The sequence below is a fragment of the Nansenia antarctica genome, assembly GCF_963989245.1.
Source record: "Nansenia antarctica genome assembly, chromosome: 17".
NCBI lineage: Eukaryota > Metazoa > Chordata > Actinopteri > Argentiniformes > Microstomatidae > Nansenia > Nansenia antarctica.
The window spans coordinates 963,853-976,352 of NC_137687.1; the positions used below are offsets into that span (position 1 = coordinate 963,853).

The following is a 12,500-nucleotide window of genomic DNA, read 5'->3' on the forward strand; positions in this document are numbered from 1 at the left end:
CATGGCCTGGGGTGGTCCAGTGGTCTAGCACCATGGCCTGGGGTGGTCCAGTGGTCTAGCACCATGGCCTGGGGTGGTCCAGTGGTCTGGTACCAGTACCATGGCCTGGGGTGGTCCAGTGGTCTAGTACCATGGCCTGGGGTGGTCCAGTGGTCTAGTACCATGGCCTGGGGTGGCCCAGTGGTCTAGCACCATGGCCTGGGATCGTCCAGTGGTCTAGTACCATGGCCTGGGGTGGCCCAGTGGTCTAGCACCATGGCCTGGGATCGTCCAGTGGTCTAGCACCATGGCCTGGGGTGGTCCAGTGGTCTGGTACCAGAACCATGGCCTGGGGTGGTCCAGTGGTCTAGCACCATGGCCTGGGATCGTCCAGTGGTCTAGCACCATGGCCTGGGGTGGTCCAGTGGTCTGGTACCATGGCCTGGGGTGGTCCAGTGGTCTAGCACCATGGCCTGGGGTGGTCCAGTGGTCTAGCACCATGGCCTGGGGTGGTCCAGTGGTCTAGTACCATGGCCTGGGGTGGTCCAGTAGTCTAGGGTGGTCCAGTGGTCTAGATACATACAGTACACATGCCCATGTTGCCGTGGTTTGGACCCGTCCCATGCCCTGCTGACATACCCTCTGCTCCTTACCTCCCTGTCTTTCTCAACTGTCTCTGTCCAGTAAAAAAAAGAAAAATATGGGAGTGGGTCTGCCCCAACTCAAAAAAAGAAGATGGATGTTCTCTGATCTATGACATCACACGTCACTTCTTCTTCTTCTTCTCTCCCTCCAGGTCTGTATAAGAAGACGGGGAAGCTGGTGTTCCTGGGACTGGACAACGCCGGGAAGACCACGCTACTGCACATGCTCAGAGACGACCGTCTGGGGCAGCACGTGCCGACGCTACATCCCAGTAAGATGAATCTTCAACCTCTTCATCTCACCTGCAACTCACTGCCACACACCTCCTATACCTCCACCTCCCCATTCCTCCACCCCTCTATTCGGTTGTTAAGTCTGACGTCAAACGTGACGTTTAGCAATTTCCGGGTCCAAACCAGAAATTCCCTGCACCAGAGTACCAGTGTACTAAAGTGCCAGAGTACCAGTGTAATAAAGCACCAGAGTACCAGTGTACTAAAGCACCAGAGTACCAGTGTACTAAAGCACCAGAGTACCAGTGTACTAAAGCACCAGAGTACCAGTGTACTAAAGCACCAGAGTACCAGTGTACTACAGCGGTAGAATGACAGTTCAATCGTTTTTTAGACTGGGATCTATTCATACAACAAGGGACACAGCAGCACTTTCCTGTTTTTCCCATATTTGTCAGCGTCTTTGAGCCTCGGAAAAGCGCTATACAAATATAATGAATTATTATTATTACTGAGGCATTTCGAAGAGAGCGCCTCAGCCAACTTTGGACCCGGAAACACGTCACGACTTAACAACCGAATACCTCCATGATGTCACTGTGCCTGTGATGTCACTGTGTCTGTGATGACTCTTAGGCTGCGTTCGTAAATCCGCTCTGGAAATCTGCTCAGCACTCAAGGAATGCCTCTTGTCCAATGAAATTACTTGGTCCCTTTATGACGTTGAACCCAGTGTGCACTCCGGCGCTCTCAGAGTGAATTAACGAACGCAGCCTTAATGTCTTTCGTTGCTTTAACACAATGCATGACGCAAATTAATGTGACAAACAAACAACTCTCATTCTTAAACAGACTACAACACTACTAGACATACACTACTAGTCTAGTGTTTTGGTCCGCATGTCGACATCCAATTTAATGTTCAGACTTTTCAGCGTTGTTGAAAATCGATGACACATCGCTAGTCAGCTAACACAGCTTGTTTTGTGAGCCTGCTAACAATGTAAAGTAGAGTTAGAGTTATTATGTAGCAGTGGGGATTACTCACTCATTGCGTTGCAGTATTTTGACTTGACTAGCGAGTTTGTGTTGTGATTCTCAACAACATTGAGATGTTTTGTGTCAGAACATTTTGATTGGTTGCTGACATGCCGACCAAAACACTAGACCATGTCACATACGTATGTGGACCCTGAATGACTCTGATATGATATAGTATAGTAGGACATATATATATATATATAGTGTCTATAGTAGTTTTCCTGTCTCCTTTCCTCAGCGTCTGAGGAGCTGACAATTGCTGGAATGACCTTCACGACATTTGATCTTGGTGGACACACACAAGGTACACGTTTTAATACAAAACGCCCATAGTTATTACAATGTTATAACAGGTTGTTTAGGTGTCTCATCTTTGAACTTGGAGGAAGAGTGAGAGAGGGGTGACACGTGTTTTCATGGTTAGGTCTTTTGAAACGTTCAGTTTGTGATGCCGAGGTTTATGTGCCACAGATGGGAATATCTGATTTTAGAGACTTGCTGTAAAGTCACTTTGGATAAAAGCGTCTGCTAAATGTCTAAAAATGTAAAAAAAAAAAAACGGTGGGTCATTTGTAAACTATAATTACACTGAAACTGCTTCGGCTAAATGTCTAAAAATATAGAAATGTTCAAATGTAAAATGGTGGGTCATCTGTAAACATTAAACACTGAAACTGTTCTGATTTCCCCAGCCAGGAGAATCTGGAAGAACTACCTCCCGGCCATCAACGGCATCGTCTACATGGTGGACTGCGCCGACGTCGAGAGACTGGAAGAGGCCAAGATTGAACTTGATGTCAGTGGCACTTCCTAGTATTTTACCCTTTCAATTATTTCCTTGTTGAATAAGATTCTGAATGTTAATACGATTATTCATATTCATTACCGTAGATTACCCTTCTGGTCAACATCATGATTAAATGTCATGAAAAAAATCTCCTCAACGCTACTAGTTTATACCCCCCCCCCCCCCCCAACTGACTATACCCCCCCCCCCCCGACACACACACACACACACACCCCAACTGGTGTGTCCAGGTGTGGTTTTGAGTCCAATAAAACATCAATAACAGTGTTTCTCTTCCCTCCAGGCTCTGCTGACAGACGAGACCATCTCTAACGTCCCCGTTCTCATCCTGGGGAACAAGATCGACCGGCCCGAGGCCGTCAGCGAGGACGCACTCCGGGGGATGTTCGGTCTCCACGGCCACACGACCGGAAAGGTGAGTCAGTGTACCGGACGTCAAGTTGTCGCAAACAGTCGCCCCCTGCAGTCGCTCCGAACCGAGCCTCGAACTTGCGACCTCTGACTTGAATGGAATTGGGGCGGCTGTGGCGCAGGAGGTAGAGCCAGCGTCTAATGATCGCAAGGTCGGCAGATGGGCGGTTCGAACCCCGGCTGGCCACATGTCGAAATGTCCTTGGGCAAGACACTGAACCCCAAATTGCTCCCAATGAGCGGGCCGGCGCCTTGCATGGTAGCTTGCCGCCATTGGTGTGTGAATGTGTGTGTGTGTGAATGGGTGAATGAGAGGCCGTTGTAAAATTCCATTTGGAATGAATGGATGACTGGACTGCACTTATACAGCGCCTTATTCCAAAGCGCTTTACAACGGCCTCGCTGATGGCATAGTAGGCAATAATGCACAGTGAATCAGTGGAGAGTAGAGCTAGGCAAGATATCTCAATTTGGCCAAAATAAGACTTAGCAAATTATGCTGCTACGAGGCTAACGGTGTGTTTCTTCTCCTCAGGGCAAAGTGTCGCTGAAGGAGCTGAACCTGCGGCCGATGGAAGTGTTCATGTGCAGCGTGTTGAAGAGGCAGGGCTACGGAGACGGCTTCCGCTGGCTCTCCCAGTACATCGACTAACGCTACGGAGACGGCTTCCGCTGGCTCTCCCAGTACATCGACTAACGGAGACGGCTTCCGCTGGCTCTCCCAGTACATCGACTAACGGGTCACTGGGAGCTCCTTTTCTCTATCAACCGTTTTGTTTTATGCACAAACCTACCTGCTGGAAAGCTACTACCCACTAGCCTGTTAGATATCATTTGAGTGCCCTAATGGAAAATACATCCCAACCCCCCCAAATACCCCCCCGCCCCCCCCCCCCCCTCCCCCTATAACCCCCCCCCCAAAAATAAAAAAGAATTGTATTGATAGTGTTAATACTCTTAATACTCTTTTAATTATCTCCTTATTTTGGGGGGTTTCAAACAATTGTAGAATACAGATTTATTGTTTGATAATTATTATAGCCCCATTGCAGTGGATTCCATTGATAATTGATCAACCGTTTACAAGCCGTTCAATTGCAAAGAGTAAACCAACGATTTTGTGTTTTTGTCAAATATTCACCATACACACTCACCGAGCACTTTATTAATGAGATGGAGGGAGGCCTTCCCCAGTGTTAGTGTAGTGTTCCTAATAAAGGGTTCGGTGAGTGTATGTATCTTGCTTAAAGGGATGATTCAGTACATTTTCATGTTTTGGTGAAATATCATTTTACCTGAAGTTGTCCTCGGAAGTCAGTAGTGACAGCTTCTCCGGCTCTCTACTTTGCTGCTGCAGCAAATCTGACAGTTAGCAGCGCAGGCTAACAGTTAAGACAGGATTCCAATGGCACATAAGTTAGCGTTGTTGTTGTTGCAATGACATCCCATCAAGTGTCCTCAGAGAGACTTCAAACACAGTTTAGTGGCGAGTTAAAACGCTTGAAAGGATTTTTGTTGATGTGCAAACTATTGAAAATTAAATCAATTACAGTCTCTATAATCCGCTTGCTCAGAACCGGGACTGTTTGCTCTTTGTAGACACACACAGCCTCCCTGTGTTGGTTCCACCTCGCAGCGCTGGCCCTCCTCCAGCAGGGACCAGCTGTGAACAAGGAGGAGCTAGTATCCGACAAGGAACCCATGAAGTATATACAGAGTATCGGCCCACAAGGGACCCGTTCATTCTGGAAACTTTCTGTCCAAAACACTTTGCAGACGCTCCAATCCAACAATCCAACTCCAAAAAGGCAATAACAACATGGGGGAATTTGACTTAAAATAAGCAAAATTATCTGCTATCTGCCAACACAACAGCAACATTTCACTCACTTAAGATTGTCTTAAAACAAGTAAAATGTATCTTAAAACTAGTGTAGACACAAACAACCAAGGCATATATCGCCTCGATTTAAGATATTTCGTCTTTTGTGATTTGTGGAAATTCGTCTTAGATTTACTTTGTGCAGTTGTATTGTGACAGAATCCCTCTCTGAAGACTTTGTACGAAAACACTTGGACATATTTCCAGAATGAATGAATGGGTCCCTATGGGGCCATAATATGACATAGCCTATTATATAACCAAGGAAGCAAAATATGTAACTTTTTTCCGGGCTAATCCACAACCAAGGTCCGGGGGGCTCGGAACAAACCAGGAAGAAATGTAGTGTTTTGGTTTAGCAGCATCCCTTTAAACCAGATAACTGAGCCGTTGCCCCCCTCTTACCCCCCTCTGCATCTACTGGGCGGAACTTGTCATCGCTGTGAACTAGTTTCTGCCCCCTGGTTTATTTTAGGTTGGTGAGATTGAATTACAGTCGAGGGGAAATGGCTCAACAGTTTCGGGTGAATGTCTCTGGCGCTGCTAACCCTAACCCTCCGTCATACAGTAGCAGTGTTCCACTGCTCCAAACTAGGCAGAAGACATGCACAGGGCCGGTCCTAGGCATTTAGGTGCCCTTAGGCGAGAGTATGATTTGATGCCCCCTCCCCCCAAGTTTTAGGGGCGCCACCACCACCACCACCACCACATTAAGCCACCAGTACTGCCTCATGGTTCGCAAGAGGCGAGTGTGACTAATCGCGAAGCCTGTTAGTAGCTACTACCCACTAGGGGACAATACAGGATAGAGACAGTAGGCTGAGACATATTTTCATAGAGACATGAAATTCATAGAGACATACCTTTATTTAAATGTTTTTTGGGGGGGGCAAAAACATTTTGCCTATGCCTAGGACCGGCCCTGGACATGCATGTTGGCAGAAATGACATCCATTTTCTATCCATTCGTAACAGCAACAGCAAAGGTGCCATAAAGCTTTGTTTGTAAGCTATATATACTTATATAGCTTACTAACCCTAACCCTAACCCTATATATAGAGAGAGAGAGACAAAAAAGAATAATAACAAGGTCTAGCATTTACAAAGATGAGATCCATATTAAGTTATGGTTTTTCACGGTCCCACAACCGCCTGGAATATAAACATAAAGTCACTAGTGAGAGAGAGACTACTCGATCCTGTCATTAAGAGTGCCATATGAATAGGTTACTACAGTTTAGGTTTAGGTACAAATGATGAGGACCGACATGTGTTCTCTCTGAAGGCATACTAACTGTTTCTGATTGTTTCATCCTTTTTTCTTCTTTTCTAGACTAATTTTAATATTTGTAATATATTAACACCAGCCAATTACACTGATGTAGCTATGATAGTGCTTTTGCCTTATCCTTCTTTGGAGTTCAATGTATCAAATTCAATGTATTTATTTGTTTGTTTATAACACTTACCTGCAGTATTTTGTATCATATCAGGACTTTATGGTAACAGTGGATGGAGCTGTTACCAGGCGGGGTTACCAGGCGGGGTGTGGGGTTACATTTTGTCTACAGTTTTAAAGCTCAGCTTCCTACTTTATCAACGGTTTGTTACTGTGAAATAAATACTTGGTGACTATCGGCTTCAGTAGGCTACTCCGCTGATGCAGCTACGATACGAGAGTATTGAGAGAGTATTGTGAGAGTATTGAGAGAGTATTGAGAGAGTATTGAGAGAGTATTGTGAGAGTATTGAGAGAGTATTGAGAGAGTATTGTGAGAGTATTGAGAGAGTATTGAGAGAGTATTGAGAGAGTATTGTGAGAGTATTGAGAGAGTATTGTGAGAGTATTGAGAGAGTATTGAGAGAGTATTGAGAGAGTATTGAGAGAGTATTGTGAGAGTATGGCGTGGTGGTATTCTGGTACTGAGGAGTAGGGTGAGTAGAGCATAGAGAGCATGGACAATACAGGATAGATATTTATCCTTTTTGTAAATAATGTAACATGACTGTGCATGTCGTCTCTTACGGTTCACCCCCTCAGAACTGGTGGGAGTGTGTTCCTCTGCCACTAGGGGGCAGTCATGTACCGTATTTATTGATTATGAAAAATATGTTTGGTTTTTTTGATCAGAATCTAAATAAAATATTTTGGACAATGATGTGTTCCATGTGTCATTGTTGTCTTTCGTTACAATGTTATGCATAATAAATAAATTAAATTGTTTTAATTGACTCAAATGGGCGACCAAGGACCTTCAAAGCTAGATATCGACACTTTAATGTGTCCACTAGTGTAAGCTTGCAAAGTAACCGCTCCCTCCCCTCCCTTCCTGTTGTCTCGTGTGTGTGTGTGTGTGTGTGTGTGTGTGTGTGTGTGTGTGTGTGTGTGTGTGTGTGTGTGTGTGTGTGTGTGTGTGTGTGTGTGTGTGTGTGTGTGTGTGTGTGTGTGTGTGTGTGTGTGTGTGTGTGTGTGTGCGTGTGTCCCATCTCTGTAATCTTGTTTTTCAATCATTGTTCTATTCTGTAATCTTGTTTTTCAATCATTGTAAAGCGCTTTGAGTTGCATCCGTGTACGAAAGGCGCTATATAAACAAAGTTTCACTTCACTTCACTATGGACTATTGAAAACAACAAAACCACTGGATTACAACAATGTAAAAGTACGCTTTGACTTTAACCGTTTTAAATATCAACTTCAATTGGGTGAATGAATTGGAAGAACTGGAGGGTATTCCATCAACGTCACTAAAGGACAATCCAGGCTTATTCCGAATAAAATCTAAAATCTCACGAGATTTATCAAAAATAAGTCTGGATTTTCCTTCAGTGACGTTGATGGAATACCCCCCTGGTTCGCCTCAAGCATCCCTTGTGACACAGACCCCAGGAGCCATGCCTCGCGGAGTTAACCACGACGCGGTATAAAGAGCAGGGAATGCAGCCAATCAAATAGCTCTGCAAGCTGTCTTCACCCAGCCTACCTACCCTCTGGACCAATGGGAGCTGTCTTTACCCCGCCCACCTACCCTCTGGACCAATGGAAGCTGTCTTTACCCCGCCTACCTACCCTCTGGACCAATGGAAGGTGTCTTTACCCCGCCTACCTACCCTCTGGACCAATGGAAGCTGTCTTTACCCCGCCTACCTACCCTCTGGACCAATGGAAGGTGTCTTTACCCCGCCTACCTACCCTCTGGACCAATGGAAGCGGTCTTTACCCCGCCCACCTACCCTCTGGACCAATGGAAGCTGTCTTTACCCCGCCTACCTACCCTCTGGACCAATGGAAGCAAACAAGGAAGTGGGGATAACACAGCGTGGACTACCATCAAGGTTTGTTGATACAATTGTTGCTCATTTAGCCACCAGATGCAGATAGTGATGTTTAAACATTTTATTAAAATTGCTATGAATTCACTATAATGATCGCCAGCCCTTTTTTCCCCAAAGTATAAAACACAGTAATGGTGTTTTTGAAGTCTTGAACTTTTAACTCAGATCTACGTCATGTAGGTGGTTATTAACCATGTTGGGCACAAAGTTCACGAACTGACTGACAGTCTGATAACAGGCGCCAGAAAAGCACAATTACTAACGATCATCATAAACCGGACTGTAAGGTATGAATTCACAACACACAACCATGACACTGCCTGACTTAACTCATTCATCTACATCTGGAGACACTAATGACATAACTCAAAGTATTACTGATCATGGGGAACTGGAACTGAGAACATTTCAATACTGACCATCATTTACTAGACTTGGAAAATGACAGATCCGGAGAATAATTTATTCTACAACATCAACGACAACTGCAGCTACTACACAGATGAACAACCAGATCATTAAAACGGACAGCAAATTATCAATAATCCATTTCAATAGCAGAAGCCTGTATGCCAACTTTAATTACATCAAGGAATATTTAAATCAATTCACAAAACCATTCAAAATAATTGCCATCTCGGAAACATGGATCAATGCTGATAAAGGAATGGATTTTGAACTGGATGGGTATGAAGTTAACTGTATAAATAGAAAGAATAAGAGTGGAGGAGGAGTGGCTTTGTATGTGGACAATAACTTGAATTACAAGGTGGTAGAAAGTATGACAACTGTGATTGATAACTTATTAGAATGCATAACAATTGAAATATGTAAAGAAAAAAAGAAAAATGTAATAATTAGCTGTATCTATAGAGCACCAAGCTCTAGTGTTGAAGCATTTAACGACTGGATAGAAAAAATGTTTTCAAAAACTAATAAAAAAGTTCTGCTAAATCCAAACAAGCACAAAATGACGGATGAATTTATTAATACAATGCACAGTATATAAATTAATATATGTAAATACGTAAATAAATTTGATTTAATTAAAACACATTATATTAATATTGAAACTGCAGATTATTAATTATTAATCTCTGAGTATTGGAGAAGGGGTGGGATTAAATAAGCTTATGCTTCTTCCTACTCCTTTTCGGACATGTTAAGTTAATAGTGTTTTTTGTTTTGTTTTGTTTTTTCTTATTTTTGTTTTGTTTTTTCTTGTTTTTGTTTTGTCTTTTGTTGTTATAACTATTTCTTTTTACACATGTTCGAAATAAAGCTTTCATTCATAACAGGAATGGAGCCGATTGAAAGAACCTGTTGTGTGGTGACAGCGTGGGAGTCTCTCTCTGATCACAAACCTCAGAGCTGCAGTGGTGTCATCCTGAACTCAAACCCTGGGATCGTCATCTGTAACAGTCTCATATTCTCTCGCTTTCTGAACGATAAGCAGGGATCTTCTCCTCTCCTGGCGTCAGAGTCAGACCACCGGGGGATCCTGCTGCCTGGCAGTTTCACCGACAACCTCAAAATCCGCGTAAAGTTCTCTGAGCAGCAGCGAGATCTGGACACGAACCGATGCGCGTCTGGATCATCTGAGCCACCTGAAACATGCGCGACGGTGGCAGAGAGACGCAGCTCTCCACATCAGCACCGAGAGGCGGCGGCCCAGCTCCTGATGATGACGCACTGCCTGGAGTTCCGCCGGGCGTTCCTGAAGGTCTTCAAGGAGTCAGACAAGTGGAGTTTCTATGGCGGAGGGGGAGTAGAGGAGGAGGAGGAGGAGGGTGAGGATGCGGAGGAAATGGTCCGAGATTTCGAGTCCCTGAGCTGGTTCGCCGTGCTCAAGGTGTCCGGGGGGTTGACACGGGGAGGAGGGGGGTCAAACGGAGAGACAACAACACCCTGGGTGCGCAGCTCCGTTCTCCGGAAAGGACGCGCGGTGGTGGCCTGCGGGTCCCCGTTCGGCGCCTTCTGCCCGGAGCTGTTCATGAGCACCCTCAGCAAGGGCATCGTCAGTAACCTGGCCGGGGAGGACAACGCGGTCATCCTCACGGACGCGCGGTGCGTCCCCGGCACGGAGGGAGGGGGGCTGTTCGTCTCCAGCGGCAGAGGCGGAGACGACAACAAGTCGTACCACCTCGTCGGGGTGATCGTCTCTCCCCTGTGCTGGAAGTCCAGCGAGTTCATCGGGCTGACCCTGGTGTGTTCCCTGCAGATGATCCTGAGGAGCGTCGTGCGCTGTGTGGATGTTGCCGATCCGCTGATAGAGATGCGCGGCCCGCAATTACGCACAGACTTCTTGGCTCCTCTAGCTTTGGAGAGTAAAACACTCCCTCAACCATCCCCCCCAGCCACTCAGAAGAAGTACCCCGTTGTGGCCTTGATCGATAGCGGACAGTTCTGGGGCTCTGGGATCCTGGTCGGTCCGCTGTTGGTTGTAACCTGCCGGCACGTTGTCAACGGGAAGGCGGTTGTCACCTTGAGATTCAGCAACAAGGACAGGTAGGTAGGGTGTTATTATTCTAAAGAATGTCACTAGGCTGTGTGCGATGTAGGTGACGAATAACATTTGATTTGATTTGATAAGAGCCATCTCTACAGGATTAACACACCTTGACTATCCCTCCTAAAGACCTCTTCACCCCCCCCCCCCTCAACCAATACCCCTCTGTACAGTTCCTCTACTGTTAAAAAAGCAAAACAAGTAGCCTAATCCTTCATTCTTCTAGCATTGTGACTGCCAATGACCCCTGGTCCTAGCATAGATTTGTTTTTTGACTGATGTAGGCCTATACATGACTCACTTACTTTAGACAAATGTACTTCAGTACTAAGTCACTTTGGATAAAGCCAAGGCGTCCTGCCGAATGGCAAACACGTGATGTAAAATGTAAACGTGTGGTCCTCTGTGGCTCAGTCGGTGGAGCATGGCTCTAACAACGCTTAGCAGGGTTGTGGGTTCGATTCCCGCTGGGACCAGAAATGTATGCAGTCATTGCAATGTAAGTCGCTTGTAAGGCATCAGCTATATGCCAAACATGTCAAATGTAAATGTGTAAAGACACACCCACCAAGACTCATTCCAGAGAAAGAGAAGAGCCTCTTATGAATATTCTGTTTTATTACGAGGCAGTGATGTCACATATGTGGCATATATGGCGTGATGGAAGAATCTGTCTTTTTCTAAATGTTTTGTTTTTGTTTTTTACTCCTTTATACAGGGTGTCCGCGGTGTCTTGAAAAGTATTAAAAGTTGATAAATCATTTTTGGGAAAATCAAAGACCCTTAATAAGTATTAAAAAGTCTCATCACGATTTTATGAGGTCTTGAATTTTGTAGGTATTTTTCTGAATTAGACTCGGCTGTTCTAGTGTCAACTGTCACTTAGATCCAACTGTCACTTAGATCCAACTGTCACTTTCAAATTAACCTCAAGATTCCTGATACCCTGTTTATAGGTTCCATGCTGTGGTTGGCGATGTGCTGTTCTCCACCAAGGAGTCGTCCCCCTATGACGTGGCGGTGGTGCAGCTGAGAGACGCCCCTCCTGAGGTCGTAGTCCCCCGCCTGGCCACCTCCTTTAAACCAGGTGGGCTGAGGAATGAGAGGGTTAGATGTGTGATGTTGTTGTTGTTGTTGTTGTTGTTGTTGAGGGTTCTCAATTATTCTGTTTAAAAGGCTATTCTCTCTGTGTGAGTGTGTGTGTGTGTGTGTGTGTGTGTGAGAGAGTGTGAGACAATGTGTGCGAGTGTGAAATAGTGTGTGTGTGTCTGAGTGAGTGTGTGTCTGAGTGTGAGAGTGTGAGAGAATGTGTGAGTGTGTGCGTGTTAGGGCTGCAACGATTAGTCGACATAATCGACGACGTCGATCATAAAAACTCGTCGACGTGGAATTTTAGTGTCGACTAATCGTATTAAAAAAAAAAAAATTATAATAATTTTTAAACGGGAGCCATGCAAGAATCAGCTGGGTAAGTTTTAGCTAATGTTGTTAGCCAACTGGCTAACGTTATATTGTTAGGGTCGTAATGTTTATGTTAGCTTTACTGGTACATGTTGGAAAACAACGTCTCATGGACAGGGCTGTACATGCTATGAGCGTTTGTGCTATTAATTTATTTGCCCTGTGGCACGCGTATGTAACGTTACGTAGCAGGGGTT

General features: G+C 45.2%; 2 protein-coding genes across 2 annotated transcripts in view; both read left to right on the top strand.

The window, feature by feature from the left end:
• sar1ab (secretion associated, Ras related GTPase 1Ab) overlaps window positions 1-5,182 on the top strand; it is a 6,375-nt gene extending 1,193 nt beyond the window's left edge. The window contains exons 2-6 of the mRNA XM_080547673.1: window positions 776-895; window positions 2,137-2,202; window positions 2,591-2,694; window positions 2,990-3,121; window positions 3,653-5,182. Coding sequence (XP_080403799.1) covers window positions 776-895; window positions 2,137-2,202; window positions 2,591-2,694; window positions 2,990-3,121; window positions 3,653-3,769 — 539 coding nt within the window. The 3' untranslated portion in view covers window positions 3,770-5,182. The remainder of the gene's footprint in view (window positions 1-775; window positions 896-2,136; window positions 2,203-2,590; window positions 2,695-2,989; window positions 3,122-3,652) is intronic.
• A 4,451-nt stretch (window positions 5,183-9,633) lies between these two features.
• The window catches only part of tysnd1 (trypsin like peroxisomal matrix peptidase 1), a gene marked incomplete at its 5' end in the record, with an annotated part of 6,061 nt that continues 3,194 nt past the window's right edge, over window positions 9,634-12,500 (top strand). Inside the window, 2 exons of the mRNA XM_080547665.1 lie at window positions 9,634-10,841; window positions 11,799-11,929. Of these exons, the coding sequence (XP_080403791.1) occupies window positions 9,634-10,841; window positions 11,799-11,929 (1,339 nt within the window). The remainder of the gene's footprint in view (window positions 10,842-11,798; window positions 11,930-12,500) is intronic.